At 38.5% G+C, this 24,916-nt stretch overlaps 1 protein-coding gene across 1 annotated transcript in view; it reads right to left on the reverse strand.

Annotated features, from left to right (window-relative positions):
* Nucleotides 1-24,916, reverse strand: part of LAMA4 (laminin subunit alpha 4) — a 104,249-nt gene that overhangs the window by 8,703 nt on the left and 70,630 nt on the right. Inside the window, exons 18-30 of the mRNA XM_069851722.1 lie at nucleotides 19,767-19,906; nucleotides 18,368-18,541; nucleotides 17,170-17,312; nucleotides 16,689-16,851; nucleotides 14,455-14,588; nucleotides 12,994-13,165; nucleotides 10,816-10,947; nucleotides 9,616-9,758; nucleotides 6,117-6,252; nucleotides 4,848-4,985; nucleotides 2,695-2,828; nucleotides 1,212-1,376; nucleotides 363-516 (exon numbers count right to left, since the gene is read on the reverse strand). Coding sequence (XP_069707823.1) covers nucleotides 363-516; nucleotides 1,212-1,376; nucleotides 2,695-2,828; nucleotides 4,848-4,985; nucleotides 6,117-6,252; nucleotides 9,616-9,758; nucleotides 10,816-10,947; nucleotides 12,994-13,165; nucleotides 14,455-14,588; nucleotides 16,689-16,851; nucleotides 17,170-17,312; nucleotides 18,368-18,541; nucleotides 19,767-19,906 — 1,928 coding nt within the window. The remainder of the gene's footprint in view (nucleotides 1-362; nucleotides 517-1,211; nucleotides 1,377-2,694; nucleotides 2,829-4,847; nucleotides 4,986-6,116; nucleotides 6,253-9,615; nucleotides 9,759-10,815; nucleotides 10,948-12,993; nucleotides 13,166-14,454; nucleotides 14,589-16,688; nucleotides 16,852-17,169; nucleotides 17,313-18,367; nucleotides 18,542-19,766; nucleotides 19,907-24,916) is intronic.

Raw genomic sequence — 24,916 nt, forward strand, 5'->3', positions numbered from 1 at the left:
AGAGAACCACACAGAAAGAGTTGAGAACAAGATTATTGCCTTTAGGATGTCGAAGAAATCAGGAAGGCTTGTTTCTACAGTCCTTTTTGGAGGATGTCATATGTTTTGTTTTACTGTTCTAACAAGAGAGAATGATGCAAGTGTAGGCCAGATGGGTTGGGTCGGGACAGTCATTTGCAGTGACAGAATATGTAAAGGAACAGGATCTTTTCCTTTATATGTCTGAAATGTTCCTCATGTGGTACAGTTTGGATCCATGAGAATTCCCAATCATAGAATAATTTAGGTTAGAGAAGACCCTTAAGATCAGTGAGTCCAACCATATCGACTTTGCAAAATTCTAAGGTGACACTGGTGCAGACCTTTTTATTATGGCTTCCTTTGGCTTTTGATGAGTTTTTTCTTTTTTTATGGAGAAGAGCAACTGGAGGCGATTCAACAGGGCATCCATACAAAGAAGCCTGAACTTTCTCAGAGTACTGCTGGAAATCTTCCACTTCAACCTCTTGATCCAACCTGTGTTTCAAAAAGGGCATGACAAGAAAAGTTTTTTTATCCAGATATTGGAATTGTCTTAATAAACCCCACAGAATTTTACATTTATAGTTTAAATGATCTTTGCGTGAGCTTTTTTTCATTCTTGTATCATGGGTAAAAGTACATATATATCAGTCAATGTTTGGGTAGTGTGGGCAGCCTATATTACCTCTGCCTGTTGTATCCATGCTTACATAAACACAGAGTAGCATTCTACAGCATCAAATCCACTTTAAAATCTTTTTCATAAGACATTTCATAAAACTATTAAGATCAAAAAATTCTGACCATTTTCACACGACAAGCTCCTAAATTCTTCAGCTTCTGTGAGATGCTTTAATGCCATTTTGTTTCAAAGACAGAGCTGAAAACTACGTAATATAAATGTAAATTACAGCTATGCAAATTATACGTTGCACCAGCATCATTAGCAGGTGCAGTATTGAAAGCTGATTCACATCAAGTTACTCCAACTTTAACAGTATCTTAACCTAGCAGATCTGTGCCAACAGATGCCATGGCAAATAAGGTAAAAATCTTATTCACACATACTATCTAGCCTCACAAAATGAGAGAGGGATTTTTATTGTGACAATAAATCAGTTCTCTTGAGCTACTATTTGAGCTGTCAGGCAACGACTTCCTGGAAATGTGTTTTGGAGGATGCTATGCACCTAGTGAAGTAAGCATTGCTTATGCATCCAGTGAAGTTGGCTTGCTGTGTTCTGAGGGGAGAGCCACCAAAATAAAACTTCTTGATGCTGTCTGGACTTTTCCGTGCTCTGTCCTTCACCGGATTCTTCTTGCTCTGTTTCTTGTCATCAACAGTCAGCTCATATCTACAAAGGCAAAGCATACATTTTGTAGTCTGGTTTCAGAAACGTCAGCGTCAGTGGTTAGACAGTGTGTTATGTGCACCCAAAATGCTCTGCCCAGCGTATGCATCACTGAACGGTAGTGCTCAAAGTCATAAGACCACCTTCTTGCTTCTAACTATGCAACAAGCAGCAGTGCAATTAGCCGGCTGGCAAAGTTGCGTCCAGAGGCCCATGAATTTCATAATATTCTGAGGTTAATTGTGAAGTCTGAAACAATGCAGTCCACTCAGTGAAGACAGGTAAACTAAGGGGTTGCTGCTAAGTGGAGCCATCGTTTGGGTAAAATAAGATCTAAGCACATGCAAATCCTTCTTCTTTATGCCCCTATCCCTTTTCTTTCCTTCTCTTTCATCACAGTACATTGATGTTTGAGCTTGTATAATATATTTTACCCAATCTTATTTTGCAACACATTAATTGCTGCAGAAGACAGGACAGGTTCTCTTGCTTTACTAAGAAACAAGAGTACTAAGAGTACAATGAAAGCATCAGGCATTAGTTTTGTTTGGCAAGTTCAGAATTCAGAACACTCAGGGAAACATAACAGTCCCCAATGCTATTCCAAGGCAGCTTTCCACACCTTCAGCTTTTCAAACTATATTTTTGGGATGTTAGAAGTCATGGCACAAACTTCTGTTTCCACTAGAAAACTGAGAATGAATTGGTTGCATCTGCATAGGCAAGATTCTTGAAGAAAGATGCTTTGATTATTTGACCTTCTAAGAAAAAATTAAACATAGAAAATAACAGTAAAACATACCAATAAACCAATGCTTTCAAGTTTTTTAAGAAGCACATAGAGAGACTTATTCCCTACTTCTGTACTTAGTCTTACATTTGTGTCTGTCAGAGCTAAAAATACTTTGAACATGCCTCACTGTATATATCCTAGATGAATGCTTTCTGTGAAGATGCCTCAATTACTTCAGGGTCCATTTGTAACTGCTTTAACAAATCAAAACAATCAATGCTGCTGAAAAATTAATCTCATGCTCGTCTAAATTAAATTAAACAGCTTTCACACCTGAGGACAAAAAAAGGATTAAGCTTTTAGAAAAGCTATTATTTTAATTTTAATAAAAATTCCCAGCATCTTATGCTCAAGCCAAAATGTCTAGTTTTCAGTCAGTGATTTTCTATATATTCATTAGTTGAAAATATCACTTAACACCCCCCGCCCCCCAAACAGCGTTTGAAAGTGAATATTAAATAATAATGTGCTTTACAAGAAGTACTTATATTCTAAATGTAGGGCATAAAAGATTCTGGACAGCTTTACCTTTCTGGGTTGACAGAAGTAACGATGAAGTGGGTTTTACCATCATTGTAATTTCGGTCTGGTGTTTGAATTTTGGTTCCGCTTGCATTTAAAACAACAGCACCTCTGTCCATTAAGATGGATAATACATCTGACTGAAATAGACAAAACCATCTTCATAAGCAAGTGTAACGCAGACAAATTAACAGTTCTATGCATTTTCCTGATGTATTTATTTTGCTTCCTGCTCTGTGCTTTATTTGCAGAAAGAAAGAATGAGAAGTAAAACAGGAGATAATCTCTATAGAATTGATATTCGTGCTGTTTTTTTACACCTGAATTCTGGGAGTTCTACTGTTTACTATGTCTCATGCATCTGTCACGAGTTCCTTCCACTGGCATGGATGTATGATGTTTATGTTTTGTTTGTGTTTCTAGTACCACTGGTTCTATATAGAACAGATGTTACTGTAAGATTCCTGCTGTTGTAAGACTAATAATATTTTGTTTTTGTTTCCTAATTCCCTCTGATCAGACCCATTCAATCACTCAAAATTATGTCAGAGATAAGATTTACTATCTGGGTCAGGCATCACTTTGCCACATGGCAGGAATATTGTGTCCAGTTCTGGAATCCTCAACATAGGAAGGATATGGAGATGTTTGAACGGGTCCAGAGGAGGGCTACAAAGATGATCAGAGGGCTGGAGCACCTTCCCTTTGAGGACAGGATGAGGGAGTTGGGGCTGTTCAGCCTGGAGAAGGCTCCAAGGAGACCTTATGGCAACCTTCCAGTATCTGAAGGGGGCTACAAGAAAGTGAGGGAGGGACTTTTTATGAGGGCATGTAGTGATGGGACTAGGGGCAATGGTATAAACGGGAAATGAGACGATTTAGACTAGACACGAGGAGGAAATTCTTCACAGTGGGGGTGGTGAGGCACTGGAACAGGTTGCCAAGGGGAGTTATGGATGTCCCCTCCCTGGAAGTGTTCAAGGCCAGTTTGGATGGGACCTTGAGCAGCCTGATTCAGTTAGTGGGAGTTGTCCCTGCCCATGACAGGGTGTTGGAATTAGATGATCTTTAAGGTCTCTTTCAACTTAAAACATTATATGATTTGGTGATTCTATGGATATTGCCGGTTCTATTAGAGCAAGAACTGCTACTGTGCACTGGTGGGAATCATCCTGTCTCATTCTGTGAAGTTCTGAATAGCTGAACCTCCATTTGTTAAGTAGGACACTTGGCACCTCATAGGATTAGAGCTTTTGAGTTAAAAACACCGGTGGTGTGTGTAAGGCCTTATTTATGCAAATGATGTGGATAAATGACTGATTTCAATTAAGGTAATACACCAGGCTGTAAAATGTAAAGTTCAGGAGTGGTTATTGGTGCCAGACAGCCTTCCCTGCTGCACTGCTGATGATCTTGTGCAAGTATGGCAGCGCAGACATTTGGGGGTGGTAGCAAATGTTCTGTCATCTGAGCTCATGCTTGCTGCAGATGTCAGTCTGAGCCTGCAGGATCTTGGAATCACTCTGGCTCACACAACAGTTTGGGAGTGCAAGTCCCCGTTTCTGCCTGTGTCACACCTCTGAGGTGGCATTTAGAGCAGCCTCGCTTCCCATAGCTGCAAGGAGCAGTTCTCAAGTGCAGCTTTTTGCAGTGACACATGGAGGTCAAAGTACCATCTGGGAGTATAAGGCAGCTTTCTGGCTGATTTCTGTCAACTCAGCAATGCTTAAAATACCATCCCAGTAATTCAAACAAACTTTGTCTTTGTGTCTCTGGATGGAAAAATGTCAGGCACTTAATATTATTTGTACTTTGGTAGCACCTACAGGTTAGAATAGGGATTGTAGTGTTGCTGAGCTCAGCAAGATCCACTGTGCATTTCTGCCCTAACTTCATTAAGCACAAATGGATGCATGTTAATTCTAGGCATATGATCAAATTCTATTCTTAACATCAAAATAGTGATTGCACATTGCTGGTTTTCATCTGTACATCAAATGTGACAGTGGAAATGAGGTCATCAATGAATGTTTCTATACTGCGGACTGCTTTCTCTGTTACAAAAAGATGAAGTGAGAACTTGTATTATTCCCCTAGCATTCTCCTGGGAAACAATATAAGGGTGAAATAAAACAAACTACAAAGAAATATATACTCACTCCTTCAGAATAGTAGAACAGCAGCCCACTGGGCTGCAATGTCCGGAAATTAAATCCTCCTTCAAATTCACTGAAGAGGGGCACTTTTTGGCTTGATGCAATGAAGCTTTCTCCATTGAAATATGCTTTGCGGGACATCTGTATATTAAATAAAACAAAATTACAAGTAAATTGCAGAAAACAATGAGGTTATTTCTTTCTTTTTTTTAAATAAAAAAAAAAAAGATGCAGCCAGTTCAGTTCTTGAAAAACTTCAGTTTTTCCTACATGACTTAACCTAATTTATACATGTTGTGGAAATCTTAAGAAACTGTAGCCATTTTAGACAGCATAAGCCAAATTGTTCCAGTTTCCTGAGATTCTTAACTTCATCCTAAGCCTGCTGATGTTAGTGAGCATGAAGACTAGAAACAGAGGGGCCTCAAGCCCCTGTCTGAGCTATGTGGCTCTGAGTCACCATCTCAACATGTAATACATTAGTTCACATGCTGCACTGAAGGCTGGGATGGAGAGAAGGGGCGTTGAATGGGGTGGGCTATAACCCTCTGAGTCTCTGGAAAAAAACTGTGTCTGAGGTAGGACAAATTGATGCTAGCTTCCTTATTGACATAGCGTGAGATTGTGTGATGAGTTCTGCAAGTGGTGGCCTCCTTCATTTTCACAGGTCGAGAGCATGGCTTTGGGTTGTCATGGCCATAGGATAAAGTCCACAAAGAGTCTTTAGATTTACCAGCCTTGCATTGTAAAGAACAAATGATGAACGATGGAAGGGATCAGAAACAAAATGCCAATTTTCTGTTAATGCTGGTGCAGTCCATTTGTGTATCACAGAGGATGAGATGGCCTGATGTAAGGGGAGAACTCATTTGAAGGGTGAATATTTTGCTGTCTCTTGTTTCATTCATCTATATTAGGATACACGTGAGGACATTTCTCTTTGTTTCTTTGAGAAAAAAATAATTATGCTGAATTTTTCCTTTCAGAATATAGCACACTTTTTTTTCCCCCCAGATCTAGCTTTCACATTGGAGTCTGACATATGGTAAGAATGTCAAGTGAAACACCTTGTGCTGTAATTCAGGGTGGAAATTGGGTAGTATGTCAGCAGACTTAGCACATGCACATACACCACCACCACCATCAATCGATGAATACACTGCTGTTCCTTTGGTTCAAGACTTCCTTTCTGTGGTTTGTAGTAAAACTCAAGTTTGCAGCTGTATTCATTGCCAAAGTTTTTTGTTATCTCACAAATACTGTTATGTTTACCAGTGAATCCTCTGGGCACCCATAGCTGATTCCCAGGGTTCCTGGTTCTTCCAGCAAGTTGAAATCCTTCTTTTGGAACTGGAAACCCTTCATGCAGCCTTTAAAGCCAGTAGTTCCTGCCAGATGTGAGCTAATGCTGTTGGAAAAGAGTATCAAACAAGCAGTTAGATAAACCTTGCATTTGTTAACAAGGTGTTCTAAAAAAACACGTGGAAGAATCGCAGTCATTTGCCTCACTAGTATCTGATTCCTGCATCTTTATGTAAAAAATCAACCATATTATGTGTTTTGAAAAGTCAAGATGCATCAGATGTACAAAAGGAAATATATGAGTGTTCAGAGAGGAGATACATATACAGTAACACTGAAAACACAAAAATAACTGCAGAAGTCAAAAGTCATATTTTTAAATGGATTTCTACCCACTCGGAGTGAAAATCAAAGGATTTCAATTTCTATTTTTTATAGTTTTAAAATGTTCTGGTTTAGCTTTCTTGCCTTTTAATATTTTTTTTTCCTAGCATGCTGCATTTTTATCTTGGGAAGTGAACGGTCCTGTGGAAGTAAGAGTATATTCTGCTTGCTGATGGGTGGGTTTACATAGTTGTAAATGAGAGCAGTAGGCAGACTTCCAACATCCTTTTTGTGTCAGCTTGAGGTGGAGAGCACAGCAGTGTATCCCAGCTGTGTCTACTCACTGCTTTGAGTTTTTCAGTTCCACCTCTTACCAAGATATCCCGGCATTAAGGCACAGGGCAAATATAATTGAACTTATCTTCACAATACTCATGCTGCAAGAAGAAGAAATTTGCCTAAAATCACAAATGTCTGTGACAGGACAAGGAAATTATATGGGATCTTTCAAGTACCAGTCCAGGAACTAAGGAACAAATATACTGAAGGAGTGAATGTGAAATCCGGAGTTTTGACCTGGCTTCTTGTAAACAGTCTTTGTGCTTTCTACGGGATGGGCCTTAGCAGTGAGTCTTTTCACCTTACATGAGATGGTACTGACAGTTTTGACATCTGGTTCTGTGCTAGTTGTCTATCAGTTATCTCATTGTAAGGTAGATATTGGAAACACAACAAATGAATATGGCTCTGAAAATGCCGTTTTTCTATGTTGGCAAAAATGGACCATCAGGTGAAGTAGTACAGATATACACATACATATTTGAAATAAGGTGAGTGCACTGTAGGGGCTTAATCTGCTTCCCAATGAAATCAGCAAACCAGCAGGAAGGCAAAATTAACAGGAAGGCTCCTGCCATCCTCACTGGGATTGGGATCAGCATGAAGTATCAGTCAACCAGTTTAATCTGTACTCTGACTGACAAAGTGATTGGCTGGATGCCACAAATATGCCTTCCCATTAAATGCCATTAACTTAACAACATTTTCTCAGAGCATCAGGAACTATAGAAGATAGATTTTAGCCTATCTTTTAGCTTCTGTTTGTTTAACAGTTCTCAGTGCCTAGTGCTCCTGCTTACCCTTAGCTTTCTGCTTTATGCAGTGACAGAGTTGGGAGAAAAAATAACATATAATGGTACTTCCAGATTCATTTTTTTGGGGGGAGAAAAAAGGCAATTGACAGAGGAAAGTGCTGTTGAAGCTAATGAAAATATACTACTTCGAAAGAATATTAAAATCCTACTCTGAGACTACCGCTAATTTTCCCTCTGCTGCTGCCACCCAATGTCAGCCAAATGTAACTCATCCTAGGAAAAGGAGCTATAAATATCAGTAGTAGATACTACTAGTAATAGATAGATAGTAATAATCATCAGTAGATATACCAGTAATGAAAATTTGTGCTCCTGATCAAAATGGAAAGATGCCACCACATTTGGATTGTACTTTTTGCTATCTACCCCTGTCATGAGAACCAAAGCTGGATACAATAGACAAAGAAAAGGTATAGCTCTGCTTAAATCATTTCAGCTTACATTTTCAATATTATAATTTGTCATATTTTTACAATGCCTATGGATTTTTCCTGATATGACTTGGTCATTGAGATGCTGTTTTTCCTGCTTTGTCAATGCTTTCCAGGTGTTTTGCAGAATGACCACAATTCGCTCAGAAAAATTGTGGGCATAATTCATGTGATTTATCTTGTATCCTACATTTGTGAAAAGTTTCATCTGCCACTGAGTTGCTCAGTTGCCTAGATTTCTAGGTCCCTCTGGGCTTTTTCAGTGTTCTCTAGGCTTGATTAACGAAAGTAATTTTCACCATCCCTTTGTGCTTTGTTTCTAGATCATTAATGTATTTAATACCAATCCTAAGAGAGTTCCTTTCAGCTAGTGCTGTAGACTTTTTATCCTGTGAAAACTGAAGAGTTACTCTGTGTCCTATTTTCTCTTTCCCAGCTACTTTCTAATCCACTGCATCCTTTTCCCCACTTCTCCCCACTAGTTTTCTTAATAGCCCCTTATGACAGACCTTTGTAAAGAACTACTTGAAAGGCCAGATAAATTATGTATTCTGTTTCTTCCATGTCCATCCTTTTGTTTGCATGTTCAGATAATTATGTAGGATTCAAAGGCATGAATCCTTCCTTCACAAGAAGTTTGTTCCCATCTTCTGTGTGTTTTATAACTCAGACATTTTTTAGCAATTTAACAGTCACTCCTGACAACAAAATAAGGTTTCAGGAGATTTACCACTAATTCCTAGAAACTTACACAACATTTGCTATCTTCACCATTTTTTGTGTACTTTTTTTTTACATAGAGGCTGTGCAGAGAGAGATGGTATTTCTTTTAGCAGTTGTGACACTAAAATCAGCAGCTGGAGCCTGTCTGAAAATGCTGGCCTTGCTGTCTGACTCCAGAAATGAATATTGCCTGTCAGAAGAGCATAACTGTCTTGAAGCAGCCGTTCTGCTCTCCAAGAGCATGACCCTGGTCTGGCAGATTCCCACTGTAGGAAATGAGTTATACAGTCTACTGAGATTAAACTTGGTTTCTGCCACATGGTGCCATGGGAAAACGAGACTTTTTCCTTTCTTCCCACGTCCACACAGCCAGCTGACTTGGGTCTAGAGGGAAACTGAGACGAATTAGAACTGAAGTGCATAGTAGGAAAGATACCATCTTTAGATTTGAAAATGCGTTTGGAAGAAGTTTCGATCCTTCAGCTAGTGCATTGCTACCTTACAAAAATCACTTTTTGTAAAGCAAGGGAGAATGATGATGACATGTATTCATGCGTTCTTTGAAAATATCTTTTTGTTTTAAGAATACAACAGTTTCTGTTACTCTTACTAAAACTAAACCAGTTTCAGCAGAATTACTTATGCTGGATCAAGCCTAATCCTTGGTACTTAAGAGTTCTGAGAGACACTTAGAAGAGTGTCTGAGGGGTTGTTTTACACAAGGCATTGAGGCTGGGAAAAATGTTTTATTGTAAACTCTTCAGCACAGGTTATACAACATAACTTAAATATGGTGATTACTTGAAGATAATGATTGAATCCCAGTTGTAAACCTACCTGGAGTGCAAGATCTCAGCAGGCGCTCCTCCAATGTAGATGTCTGTGAATGGCATTGCTGTTCTTTCATTGTCCACACTTTTTATATGTCGTCTGTCTACTACCAAGATCATCTTCTTAGAATTGTGATATATAATAGAAATCTGAAATGAAAACATGCTTAAAAGATCAAAAATGTAATCTTCTGTAAGTTGTCATGGTGATTTTGCAAACCCAAGGACATCTTTCTATCATTTTGTTTGAAAAGTTCCTCCAGTTATAAAAAAAGTGGTTTGTGATTCGTGAGATCCTAATGATTATTAATAGGGAGCTTATTTTGATGTCACAATTACTCTGATGACTGAAAAAACAGAATATTTCATTTATGAATAAATCCACATTAAAGTACCCTGTGTCAAATTCTACACTGTGGTGGACAGATAAGCTCCATTACCTTCAGAGTGTTTTCTTGATTTATCCAAGAATTTAGAGCATATTTCTTAAAAAAATTATTTCATTGTCAAAGTGTTACATGCTTAATTGTGGTCTGCTTAAACAGATTGAATGGAACTGTAGTTGTGGATCAGAAATCAGACTTTGAATTTACATCAAGTGAATGGCAGGTGAAGTAAGCCACTAAGGGGAATTTTCTACTGTCACTGTCATAGTTACTCTGGCTTAAAGCAAGTTCTTCTAAACCAAATACAAGTAGCTATTTTAGATCTGGTGAAGTTCCTCAAATACTATGTATATATAAAAGACTGCTACCAAATTAATTCTCCCTTCAAATGAAATGGGAAATGGAAAATTTCGTGCAATACAATGCATAACTAAGGTCGTTAAGTTAACCTAATGACGTTTTCAGTTGAGGAGAGTTGTATATTTGAAGGACATAGCTGTCCTGGATATAATTTATTGTTGAATCAATAGCACGTTTTCTTCCACATGAACTCGCGTCCTTGACTGATAACACACAGAATCTGTCAACAAGCACTGATTTACTGGGAGGCAGGGAGAACCTTCCCTTTCCACCATTTGGTAGTGGTGGGACTTGTGCTCTACTCATGGCAGGCATGTGTTCTACTCTTCTGCCCACTCTACTGCATCACCATCTGACCCCTCTTCCTTTTGCTCCTTTCATTGGTGTTGGAACAGATTATTGCTGCTTTGGAAGTGCTGGGGTATTTGGTCAAATGGCTGTGATTGTAACCGCATCTCTACCTCATGAAATTTAGCATCATTAATTTGAGCCTTCTTCTGGGAGTCCTCAAGCAGCACAGGACCGGTGGTGAAGCCAAAGTCATAGTGGAGGTACAAGAAACCCTCGCGCATCTCTAGACTGAAGAACATACTCTGTAGGAAACAAAACAGCAGTCAGAAAAGCACTATGATTGTGTCAGCAACTTTAAAAAAAAAAATAAACAGGATTACAAATGTATCTGACATTGTGAAAATCATGCTGGGAAAAGGTCTTTTTATTTGCAAAACTATAGCATAGTTTCTGGATTTTTCTTTTATGTGTATTTATACAGGTGCACACATAATTGTTTGATAAACAGCACTTATCTGAAGACTTGGTGAACTGTTTCCCTGTAGGAGCAGTATTCAGTAGCAGACTAATGTCAATGCTATTCACCAGTAAAGTATTCCTAATGCAAACACATCTACTTACTGTCAAAGTAATACAACATACTCCAAATGAAAGATACACTGGTAAAAGCAATGTTGTGCTAGAATGGCTGTATCTGTATTAGCAGCTTCTATCACAATGCCTGTAATAATTCAAGACTGTATCTCTTCACAGCCCTGATCAACACTGATATATTTGCTGAAGACTGAGCAAGAGCTGGAGTGTATTTACAGTGTATTTGGTCTATAGATTTCCTGGCTATTCTTGCTTCATGGTTTGGCTTCTCTTCTGTGGCTGGGTGACCTAAACTTTATAAATAGGAGCTCTACTTTAGAAAATCTTTAGGGAGTGCTTGAAATGAAGATCGGTACCAGACAATTAGTTTTGTTCAAAACCTTAACATAAGAAAGCAGAAACCGTGCACCTGGGTTCATGCTTTTAATGCCATTGTTTGTCTTTTCTCCTGGTGTTCATGCTATTTTTTCCCTGCCTAATGGAAACATAAGAACAATAATTCTCAAAAAAACTTCTGCAGGCCAAGAACTGCTGACTCATGCAAATGAGTGTACTCTCAGAAGTCATTACTTAAATCAGCAAATGCTAGATGCAAATGAAACTGCAGCTTGGGTTTGTCTTGAACAGGTTAACTTTGAAAATGAAACAGGGATTACATTCAGAACATTTATTCTGTCTGCAGAAATGGATAATGTATGGGCTTACACAGTCTTTCTAAAAGTGTCTGTGAGCAGGCATGGTCTTCTACAGCTAACATCCAACTTGATTGCTGTTTCACCATAAAACGCAAATAATTTCTGTCTAACCTCTGAGCACTTTTGCTTGAAAAAAGTGACTGATCTGCAATAAAGGCTGTTAAACTTCTAACAGCAATTGCTTAGTCCATAACCTCCTAAGAACAAGGGTTAGTGGAGGCATGCTATGTTGGAGAGCAAATTGTTCCCCACAACTCCCCTCTGGAAGTTACCCCAAGTTACCCTCTGGAAGGGAGAGTAGCTCCTGTAGTGAGAGTGGATGTTATTCTCTTCTAAATGCTCAGTGAGGTGGTACATGTAGGTGTCTAGACAAGTGTATGTCTGTGGACTGCATCAACATAGTAAAATGCTTTCTGTAGCTTCACTGAGTTGTAATCCACATAGTACTTGGAGCTTGATGTGGAGATGCCCAAAGACGAAAAAATCTGATGCTGTCATCAGAAGGTGTTTGCACATGGAGTCTACTTTCTTCAAACCCTTAGAAAGTTTGTATCACGCTCTAACATCTGAGAACCTGAGATATTTGGATCAAACCTTTTTTATTTGGGCTATTTTCTATCTTCAGTTACTTAAATTAATATTTAACTTAATATAACTCTGAGACAGAGTTATAAAATGGCTGCTAGCATGAAGTGGCTGCTTTACAGGAGTCACTTCACGGAAACTTCCTGTCACTGTGTGCATTCATATTTAAATAAAGGTGCAACTGCTGGGCTTAACTGGCGTATCTATCAAAAATATCATTATAGGCATATGGCCAGGCTGTTATCCCAGCTGTGAGAGCAGAGTCTAGCTCAGGGCCTTGGTTTCCAGGGCGCCTTTGCAGAGCACATTCCAGTTCTTGCGTAATGTATACATGCATCTGATTAAAACAAAGTGTTTCTGTTTCCAGAAGGTAAATGTAAGGACATAAGCATTTTGGATTTTCCATGGTATTGTAAGTACTGGACAACTTGTGGTGTTCGTGGATGATGGGTAGCAGTAGGTTTTGATACTCACCCCATTAATCATCAGCAGGATCAATCCATTGTCCGTAGGTGTTCGAACTTCTATGTCAAATCGAGTCACCTGGCTGAATCTTCCCCTTCTCTCAATGTTCCTTGCCAAGGCATAGCCAGAGCCATCAAAAAAATAGCTCACAGCCCGGCTCTGAGTGAAAGCCAACTTATTTCTATGAAAAAAAACCAACAAGGAAGCAATATTTGGCATCTCCATTTTAATTTGGAGAAATTTAAAGGTCTTTACAATTAAAATACTTCTTTTAAAATATTTGTTCTGAACTGCTGCTTCTTTCTGGCAGCAGTGAGACTGATGACTTTTCCTTTCAAATTCTGTCTGGGATTATTTTCTGAAAAAGAATGTGTAGCTCTGAAGGCGTATCTAACTCCTTCATTCTTACATCATGCTTTTATCCTGTGTTGCATGTAGAGGACAGGAAAAATCTTTGCTCATCCTTGTAAAGTAGCAGGCTCATACCACCTCCTCATTACAACGACACACATATATTTCTATTAAGAGCTTGGTTTTGTACAGAAACCCATTTGAATTCTCTGAGGACTTTAGCTGAGCGTGGACTGTGCTGGGGAGCCTAGGAGCAGCCTGCACGTGCTGTCCTGGAGAATAGTAGCTTGTGCTTCCTGTGGGAATGGCATGGGAGACAATCATTTTCCCCGTCCCAGCACCTCCTGCATCTCTTCCCAGTGAGAGCTGCAAGTTTCTCTCCTGTTCTTTCTGTAGAGAGATTCCACTGTTGCTACCTGTTGTATGAACAAAATGCCTGCTTACGTCTGTGCTAAATGAATGCAGTGGTTGATTTCAGTTCTACTTTAAGGGCTACATTTCCCAGTTTGTGAATCACAGAATCATAGAATCACCAGGTTGGAAAAGACCCACTGGATTATCGAGTCCAACCATTCCTATCAAATACTAAACCAATGGCTTATCTGAGGAATTTTCTTGTGGTTTTAGGAGTGTATGGCACAAAGATAACTTCCATACTGGCTTTGCTAGCTGGTAATGGGACTGCACTCACATTTACTCGGCCCACTGGGGTTCATCCTGCTTAGAGCCACAGGATTTGAATCAAGAGCAACCCTGTCCTGGGCAAGGAGCAGGGGTAAGGAGGTAGCGTGGACCATGCCCCAGCTAACGTGGTAGTTTCACTTTGGAAGGCATAAGCAAAATTCTGAGAGTTAATGAAGACAGCAGCAAATCGTAGAACACCTTGAGTTGGAAGTAGCCCATAAGGATCAACAAGTCCAACTCCCATATATATATATATTTAAAAATTCACCTTGTTGATGCAACTAGGAGTTAAAAGTGGCAAAATTTCTTCTGGCAAACTCAATATTACCTTCACATTTGTAATCTAAAACAGGAATGAACCACCAGGCACTGCTGAATCAGCCACTGGCACTTGCAACAAAGCAGCGTGGCTGTGGTGGTGGGACTGTGTCCTACCTGGCACAAGGTGGCGATGTGGTGGTGTCGATGTTATAGATGTGCTTGAAGTTGTATAGGCTGATCACTTCATCGTTCAGGGTAGCCAATTCCAGGCAGCCTATGAAGCCAGGTAGGTTCAAGCTAGGAGGGAGCTGTGCAGAGGCCAAGAAAAAGCAAAAGGAGAAAAGTCACTGTCTTGATTTGGGTATCTTGAAAGCATTTGTATGTGTGGTCAGTTTTGTCTCTGTGCTCCACATGTTTTGAAACAAAGGGGATAACACTACTGTGGAATAGTCTTTGCAGTCCTTATCATAATATGACCATTGTGCTGTAAGTTAAAAAAGAACACATAAATGGTGTCCCAGCGGGAACAATATGCTGGTTAAGGCAACTGCAAATAAAACTTTCTTTTGTAGGTTTTAAGGGAACACACTCACAAAAGGGAAAAAAGGTCAAAATTTGACTAATCGCAGATCTTGCTCAATGTATTTGAATCTCTTAGTAGTTACTTCTTATCTAATGTATAAACATTCTTCACTACCAGAAAAATAACTTCATACTGTGACAAAAGAGAGAGAAATGAGAGCGCTCTTCAAACCTAGGAGGCTTGAATTCAAAGTCTGTATCAGTGGCTAATCCTCAGTAGGTATTCTATTGAACAGATAGGAGGATATGGAAACTCCTTCTTTTAACAAAGGTCATCACAAATGGAATTTAAATAGTCATTCTACTGAGGGGAAAAATTCAAAAGAATAAAGCTGACAGTAGTAGTGAATCATTCTCTTAATATTAAAATACTCTGCCCTGTGGAACAAGTATGGTAGTAATAACACCTCTTCAACTTCAGAGCCTGATCACTGCAAGCAACTTTTCTTTGCTTGTCATTATTCCCATTTTGCTTATGATATATTGGCAATACAGCAATGCAGAATATGTGTAGCTGTAAGAGAAAATGAGATTCTTATCAGCAGCACAGATATATTTGGTAAAAGGTCGTGTTTCCTTTCTTTCTTTGTTTCTTCTACTGTTCTGTTAAATTATGTTCAGTATGAGACTTCTCATGTTTAAATGCTACATTTCATATGTATGTAACACGGAAGAAAAGGCAAAAGATTTTAGCAAATAAGACTCTGTTAATAAATGAGAATGTGAGGTTTCCATTTCCAAGGGAGGAGAGGCCCATATGCTTATCAAATAATTCCATGAAACCTTTTCTTCCCATTCCCCATCCTATTTTCCTTCACTTTTCCTTCTCCTCTGCCCTGCTCTGGAACAGACTTAAAATGTGCATTTTCTGGATTACTTTTTTTTTGTGTGTGTTTGTGTGTGCAACTATTATTCAGTCCTCAGTTTGATTCCCAAGCAATTTGCACCCAGGGCTCAGTAAAACAAAATTCAAACCATGGCATATATCTGGTAGCCACAGCAGCGCAAAAGCTCAGGCATATGTAAGTGTATTGCATTAATATTTATTTTTGTATTGTTAGGAGGGCTGCTTGTGGAATAGAAGATGGGGTTTTTTAGCTCATACTATACAGCTTAGAAAATTTAATGTTCTCTAAAGTCGAAGTACAGTTTCATTCAGCCATGCAATTTTTATAGCCAAGATTTTTTGTAACAATTTCTAAATTGAAAAAAGAGGGCCTGGTATGTTCACAGAGGCAGATAAATGAGGTGCTAATTAATGCTGACTTCTAGGAAGCTGACTGAAGCAAGAGTCTCACATAGGTCTTCAGAAATGTTTTGCACATGCAAGTCTTCATGCTGTTGTAAGGCTGTGTTTAAACTAATGATAATTTAAATTCAAACAAATCACGATATTGCTCATTTCCCACTCTGTCCTAATATTAACAATACATTACTTCTATATTTGCGATAGTTGTAAAAAAGAAATTGTAGTCACTAAGACCTCATTGGCATTGAAAAAGCTGGTAGCCTGCAAAATTTGTTAAGCTGGGCTAATAGACCTTAATTTATACATACTAATGAACAGCTATCGAGCATTTTTTTCTTATCATTATATTTCAGAAAACTTGAATGGCAGCTAGCAGGAATCCTAGATCATCTTACTGTATGACATGATATGTTAGAGAAAACAGTGTTTTTTGCCATCAGTATAAGATGTAGTCCTAAGATGATAAATGACTAAATAAGGACATTTTTTTTATTAATAATTTCTGAGTTTAAAGGGAGGCCCAGCAAGATAAGTTTGCATTATGTGATTTTGAATATAGAGTATTTATCTGACCAACCTTGAAATCTGTAGGCACTCCACCAACATAGAAAACAGCATTTTCAGGTTCCAAATTCAGGAGAGAGTCAGGACCCAGAACCTCTCCCCTTTTGATGAATTTTTCTTCAGCTGTGCTGCTAAGGCTGGGCACAGTTAGAAACATTTTGCCATGTCTTCCAATCCTGTAGGGGGGAATTGTAAGAGAAGAGAGTTTTATGTTGGCTAGACTTAAAATGGCTAGACTCCAGGAAGGGTTTTCATTTTCTCACTCAAAAAATGGCACTCTAGTATTAAAAAAAGAGAGAAGCCACAGACACTTTCTCTTCCCCTCTGTGGCCTCTTGGGTCTTGACTCTCTAAAAGCACAGAGAATTCCCTTTTGTTTCTGTAGGAGTAGAACCAGACACTGGAGACTCCTAATGAAGAGTTCTGACCCAACCTTCTCTGATTTTTTTCTTCATCAGCTGTTTGATTTTGGGGAAATATACATTATCGCTTTACCTCTCAATCTTGATGATGCTGAAGTAAGAAGGCCAGGTGCTGACTGGCTTAGCATCCAGAGGTATCTCCACATCTTCGCCTCCCAAATTATAGATGTACACAAGATTGTCATTTTTAATTGCAAGACCAATGTAATTTTTTGCCTAAAACACCAATGGAGAAAGATGTCAGAGCTATAACATCAAAAGAGATTTAATGTGGAATATTAGGAATCATGAGCTTCATAAATTATATGACACCTTTAAATATAACTAATAAACAAATCCTTCATTCTCTAATTGCTTTTCTTCAGCAGATAACACTGTACAGAAAAGGTTTCTGATATTTTACTTTATATCCATTTTGACTGATGTAAAAATGAGATTTATTCTGACCATAAATTGGTCAAGCTCAATGGGAAGCTGTTCGTCAGTATTTGGTGTGCAATGTCGTATGCAGGAAATAGGAAGAAATGTTTTTCTAAAGCCCAGGTGTTATGCTGCCATTAAATATTCTGCCAAGAGGGATTTCACTTGATTTATATTCAGTAGACATTCTTTTTGGAAAAGCTTAAAAAGAAAAGCCTGTCTCTTTGCCCTTCTCAGCTAGCAGCTTGCCAGGATTAGCTTGTGAGGTGAGATTTTTTTTTTTTTCTTTTAGGATCCACAATTTAGTACAATTATTTCACAGCACTTACAGGTGGTGAAAGCATACATTCTTTCTAGGTGTTTCAACCTAGTGATGTACAGAGTGTATAACAGCAGCACAAACCACAGGCAAAGCAACTTGTTTATCTTGTGGGCCTGTGACCTCAGAGATTTGGAATTAACACTGTCAGCAGCGTAAACCTGATTAAAATGTGGCACTCAAAAGCCAGGTGGCTTCAGAGCACCTCAATGCTTGGCAGTGAAGACAGCGAGTGTGCCTTGCAGCAGTGGCAATCACAGCAGTATGCTGCACAGGCAGTCTAATTTGCTTCTTAGAAAGAATCCTTCACTGTTTGGGGTCAGAAGTTTCAAGGACAGAAGTCTCACGAACTCTTGCTCTGTACTTGTCACAAAATCAATGACAGTCATATTGTAGACAGCTCTTATTTTGAAACATGGAGAAATAGTGAAAGACAAAGGACAAATAAACTTCAAACCTATTTCAATTTTCTTTTCTTTTGTTTTTCTTTTTTTTTTCCTGGATATAAAAATTAACTGAGTCATTTTCTTACATTTTTGTTTCCGAGGTACAAAATAAACCTGTCTGGAGATGCTGCCAGTTGTGGGTTGTCTTTCTGAAGCTTTATGTACAAGCTCATGGAAGTGAAAGATTTCAATTCCTCCACGTTGATCTTTGGGTTGACTTCAACAGCTGATTGGCCTCCAAACATCATAGAAACTTGGACCTGCAGTTGCAAATGTGCTAAGTGAGACACATTATTGCTAACTAGGGACATTACTTAAGGTAAATGTGCAAGAATTCTTAGCCATCAGCCTTGCTTACTGCAAGAGCAGAGATGGCACCTATATATTGACCATGTAAAATTTTATGCTTGTAACAATTGCTTCTGGGAGACACTGTAAAGAAGATGAAGGGAATTAATTTTAAAATTAAATAAAGCTCTTAGTTAACTCTGCTTAATTGTATTCATAAATTAAATTAAATTTCGGTGGGACATAGATGCATGCTTAGTTGACTCAGGGCTACATCATTGTGTATGGCACATAATGAAATTTTCACATAGCTATAAAACTTCTACCCGTGATTTATTTCTTTGCTTTGGGACTAGTGTGACCAATTTTCTGTTCAGAAGTAATCCTGTTATATTCCTGGAGTTACAGTGATATATATGAGATGCTAATGAAATTTTAAAACATGTTCATTTTAGCTCACAATGCTTTCAACATAACTAAAATGTTTTCAAGTTCAAGCACAATACACCTGAATGACAAAACAAAATTAAAGAACAGTAAAGCACTGCACGCATGCTGACAGATTTTGCATTTCTTTTTTGAAATAATGTATGTGGACAGCATATTACAGCATTGTAAACGTAGAATAATGCATTGATTTTTTATTTCTCTCAATGAATTAAAATATACTGTTTTAATTTTTGACCTCAGTGTTCCTGTTACAGAAAAGTCCCTCATAATTTATGTATGATAATGGAAGTGTTTTTCTGTATTAAATATGTATGAGCCAATGGTTCTCTTACCCTGCAGAAAATTAATTCAAAATAAAAAGAAGAAATACTGCTATCTCAGAAAAGTTTGCTTTAAATTGCCTTAATTACCGCTACTTGTAACGTATGTTGCCAGCTGAGTAATGACCTTCTGGTTTTATCTTTAAATGTTTTTGTTACTGTGGCCATCTTTAACATTATGCCAATCACTTAATTAAAGTTGCTTCTGCAGTAGCTGTAGTCTATCCTGAATACCAGGGTAATGTTACTTGCTTGCAAGCAGTAACTGTAAAGATTTTAATGCTTCTGTGGTACTTTGTTTATCCAGTTGTTGGGAGGAGATAATGACAAGGTTTGTGCTTCTAACATAGCCCAAGAAAATGGAGCTCCAAGTAGGACTTGTTTGATTACTAGCACTAGCAACCAAAGTCCCATCCAAATGGTTTACCTTGCTTGCTACACTCCTGGTTTGAGCAATTAACTCTCTGATCCGCTGAATACTGGAAGAAATATTGTTTGCTGGTGCCTTCTGTTCTACTCTGCGCAGGTTGTCCAGGAGCTGAGGGAAGACTTCTGTAAGTTTCTTCACTGCGGTTAGAAAAGAAGTGACAGCTTGGTTTTTAGCTCTTTGTAACATTGATTTTGTACTAGAATTCCTCCTTACCCCATTAGGTTAACTCACCTATCTTCTTCTGCTTTAAGAACTAGTCCTAACTCTGGTGTGTGAGGGGTGGTAATTTATCAGAATCAAGTGTTGCAAAAGTTTTTGGAAAGAGGTTTGCACAAAGGGGACTACTTTTTCATGGCATTCCTAGGTACAACTGTGGTGGTGTAACTCTGTAATACTTTCCTTAAGGAGCTTTGCAAACGTTAGTAGTTTTAACCTTTTCATCTCCCTTCAAGGCAGATAGATGTTAAATCCATTTTTACACATATGGCAACTGGAGTAGAAGGATTATTTGTTCGACAACTCACTGGATATCTGTGGCTGACCTGGGAACTGCATCTAGAATCTACAGTTCATGACCTCTTCAAATCCATTTCAAAGGAGATGAGTAGGTTGTTTACCTCACTTCTCAGCTGTGCATCACCCAGATAGCAGCAATGACTGCACAGGTGATGTGACTGTGTGTGCTTCACAGCCCACTCTGTTAACAGAAACACCACTGCTTTCAGACTGTGATAACAAGCCTGTACTGTACAAGGGCAGAAAGCCCTAGCTGATGATGCATATGCACCTAACCTGTGCTTACTACCTGGCCCAGACCTTGTGGATTGTAAACTCTTCAGCGTTCCTGCCTGCAGTCATGAATCAGAGCCCTGGACCTTTGGTCTTTCACTGTTGTGTGTTCTGGTACAAGTGCAGGTACGGTTGTTATCAAAGGGAAATGCAGGTGCTTTGTTGTGTTCAAAGGGAGAGAAGTCATTTCCCAGAAAGACAAGCAGACAGAGGAGTTACTCAGAAAGAAAAATAACTATCCCTAATTATAATCCAGTTCATCACATCACATTCCAATGACATGCTGCCCTTTGAAAGATATTTACACATCACATCATTTTTCATCTATAATTAAATGTAGGTACAACTAGCGGAATATAATGAAATGTGATTTTAGCCACAAGCTACATGCATGTAAGAAAGATCCAATATTCATAGTTAACTTTTAATGACATGGATTCACTATAAAGGTTAAGACTAGATTTGTAGGGTTTGCAGTTATATTTTAGGGGTTGTCAACTTATGTTCACCTGCCCTTGTGTTGTTACTTTCCAAGTCCAGTGTAGGTATGGGCCATATAGACCTTTAGACTCCCCAATTCCAATTCCTATTAAGTCCTGAAAGACCTTGTACGCTGGGGATCAGTAATCAAATATTCTATAAAAGGTTATGGTACTTTAAATACAAGTATGTTAGCAAATCCTCAAAGAACGATGATGAATTCTAGGTAAACCAGTAATTCCAGCATGCATTAAAATTTCTACTTTAAAAAACAACTAGCAAAATAATCAACTTACAGAATTTTTTCTCTGACTTTTGAAATTAATATTCCATTGCATTGAAAAAAAAGCCACATTGTTCTTAAAAAATTAAAAACTCAGAAATTGACTTAGCAAATTCCAACTACCTTTTTTAAAAATAATCAGCAACTGAATTAGAATTGTGTCTGATCTCACATGTTGAAAAACTGGCTTTTCATCTGTTTGAAATTTAGAATATTAAAATTGAAGCACAATTGTAACAGGAAAACATAAACCTAACATATATTACTACTAGTATGGTAATATCTAACCATAAATCTCTTGTCCATAGACCTCTTTCTTCTTGTCCTTTATAATGGCATTCGTCAATACAGAAGAATATTGATTTTTTTTTATAGTCTTTGGGATGAAGGTGAAGGTGAAAAAGGAAAACTCGCCTTACCCAGTGATTAAATAGAAAAAAGAATACAAGGGAAACTGTCAAGAAGGAAATACCTTGAGACTATAACCTTCCATACAGTTTCTCCTTTTGTGTTTTCTTTTCCAAGTGGCCCTTCATCCTCTCTGCTGAAGCCTACCAGTTCCCTATACAGTGGCAATACAGGGATTATTCTCAGACAAAATGCACAGCCAAGACATGCTCTCACCCTTCCAAAAATCAAGTGCTATCTTTATTAGAAGGCAATCCAGACATGCCAGTTTAGAGGCTTCAGCTGCCATAGTGGTGTTATTGGCATGATGATCAAGCATTTTGGTGTTTCAGGAACCTGTCTCAAAGCTTTTTGTGACTTTCCTTTGTACTTTGATGGACATTCCTTCTGTCATGCCAATCTCTCCTGATAGCATGCACAGCTAATCTGAGAGCATTTCACTGTGTCTGGAATGTCTTGCCAAGCTGTGAATCAGTCACATCTGACTGGGGCACCAACCATGTAGCACTTCGTAGCACTGATCTGTTTTCTTAGCTATTTCCCACCTGACCTTTCTGGCAAAAAAAAAAAAATCATTCTGCCTTAAAACAAACAAATAAATGTCATCAGACAAAATTGTCATGCAAAAGCTGTCTCTGCAAATGGAATAGGCCAAACATTTCTGTACTTTGTATATTAGCATCTCTCAAACAGCTAGCTTGTGGTCAGCAGGCCTTCCAGGCACCCTGATACAATAAGAATATTTTCAAGGTGACTCCCTAGCTGCAAATCCACTATTGCAGAGAAGGGATTTTTGCCAGGCACATCACATAGGAGCTGAGCAGTTCTTTAGCACTTGTGCTGCTTGTACCATGCATGCCTTTTTGGGAACATAACTAGACAGGAGAGCTGGGCCATCTTAGGTTTATCCAATCTTATGGAACCTCTAAAATGCTGCTGGAACCTCTAAAATGCTACTGGAACCATTTCTTCCAGTTTAACAGCTAGTATGAGCAGATTTTTTTAATGTTGAATGCTGACATTTTGAGGATGAAAATCCAAATGCAGTTTGTGTTGCTGCTTTAGCTGCTAAGCTGGCACTGGTAGATGTTAAATGTAAATCAAATGTAAATGTGAATAAAAACAATAACCTTCACATGTAAGCTATAGCGGACTGTTTCTCTCAGATGTTTTTCCTCGTACCATTGACTTCCTGGATGACAATCACATCTGCATTTACATTATCTTAAATGGCAGTTGGAGTCTGTAGCCCACAGCCTAAATTATGCCCTGTGGTGATCAAGCCCATTTTACAGCAATGCGGTACAACCACACCCTTATGGAGCACTGTGCAGGGACTAGCAGTGAGCTTACCCATTCTCAGAGGGAGTGGCTCACTGTTTGCTTTGGATAGAAATCTCAAAGAAATGTGAGTTGTCTCCAGTTCTGGAGCCAGAAGTCAGGATATTGAATAGTACTGAATTTCTTCTTGTGGAAAGAACCACTGTTATATTAGTTCTCGGGAACACTCATTTAACTGAAAATATTAGTGCAAAGGTCTTCTTCATTATTAAATTCTAGAGATAACATGACCCTTAGGTTTCTCCAGTCCAGAGGGAAGACTGTGGCTTTGGAGTACTATGAACAATGTTGGATTTGTATGACAGATGCACCTGACACCTTAACCAAACTAGCAGTAGTTTGGTACAGTTTCCAAAACAGATGAAGTCCTGAGCCATAACTGGGCCAAGAACTCCTCTAGTTCCAATCTGTCTTCTGAAAACCCACAAAGGACTAGGGTGAAACAGTGAGCATCAATGCATATGAGTTTGGAACACTGATCGTAGGATTAGCATGAGTAGAATGTGGCTTTTCCAAGACTCATTTATCAAGAACCAAAGTTTATGGGTATAAGGAGTCTCCCGCATGCCTCCTTCATCATATGTAATTGGACTCCAATTTTATTCCATAACTATGAAAGCGTAAAACATGCCACCTACATGGTGGCGAACTCCCCTTGAGCTGGGACAGCTCTCAAGTTTGTTCCTCGAGGCAGAGAAAACTTTTACCAACAGCAGATCTTCAGTAAGTGACGATATTACACATAACCTTGTAGTATGATAACTTTGATTTTGCCTTGGTAGTTTTGAATCACTGTTCAAATGATTGTGCTGTATAGTAATAAAACGAACCTTACCACTGAATGTTGTTAAGTTGCACTTCTATAACATCATATTAAAACCACTTTTGCTAATACCTTTGACTGTGATTCTTTAAGTGCTCTAAATCACCTGTTTGCGACATATTGGTACTCATAACACCGTATGCAGTAAAATCACAATCAAGTTGCGAAGCTCCTGACAGAAGAAGGGATTTGGGGCAGTAGATCTGAGATTCTGACTTACTGGAGATAGAATCAATGGACTTACGGACCTCCTCTGAGACACTTTCAGGAGACAAGATATCACTGAACAGTGCTGCAGGTGATGGTACATATCATCAAATGTATACAGGAAACGCCTTGTTCTGCATTTCCAGCTCCATAGCTATGAATAACTTGTGATTAGTGATCCTCCTAAACTAAGCCAGGAATATATCAAGCAATAAATAGCAGTGCTTGTCAGCATTTTTTTATTCCAGGATTTTACACTATAGATTGATTATTTTCTTTTTTGATTGTTCTTTCCCTTCTCTCACCAGTCACTTCTTTCAGCTTCACTCTTCCTTGTCTCTTTTCCCAGTCTTCTTCATTTCAGTTTTGTAGCTTCCCTCAGTTTTTCCTTTGTCTTTCTATTTGCCTTATATTTTTCATAATAAATCTTCCAATTTTTAGTCTACTTCTCCTCCCCTGATAATAACGCCTGGTAATAAAAGTGGAATTAATGTGATGTTTACAAGCTTTTTTTTTTACAGCAATCACCCTGCTTAAATTTATTTCCTTCCTAATCCGCTTTGCCTCCTTCAGTTAGACTACAAGCTCATCAAGTCAGGGACCATTTCTCCTCCATATTTGTACTACTGAGGACAAAAGATCCCTGTTTTCAAATCCCTGTCAATGTTAAAAACTGCCAATCATAATAACAAGAAGTATTTAAACAAGTTGTCTGCCATTCATTGTGACCTTGGTGCCCTGATAACAACATCTTAGAAGCCTATAAGACTGCAGCCCTTAAGAGTTTAAGTCATTTTTTGAAAAGCACAAATATCT

Source organism: Phaenicophaeus curvirostris, chromosome 2 (assembly GCF_032191515.1).
Source record: "Phaenicophaeus curvirostris isolate KB17595 chromosome 2, BPBGC_Pcur_1.0, whole genome shotgun sequence".
Taxonomy (NCBI): Eukaryota; Metazoa; Chordata; class Aves; order Cuculiformes; family Cuculidae; genus Phaenicophaeus; species Phaenicophaeus curvirostris.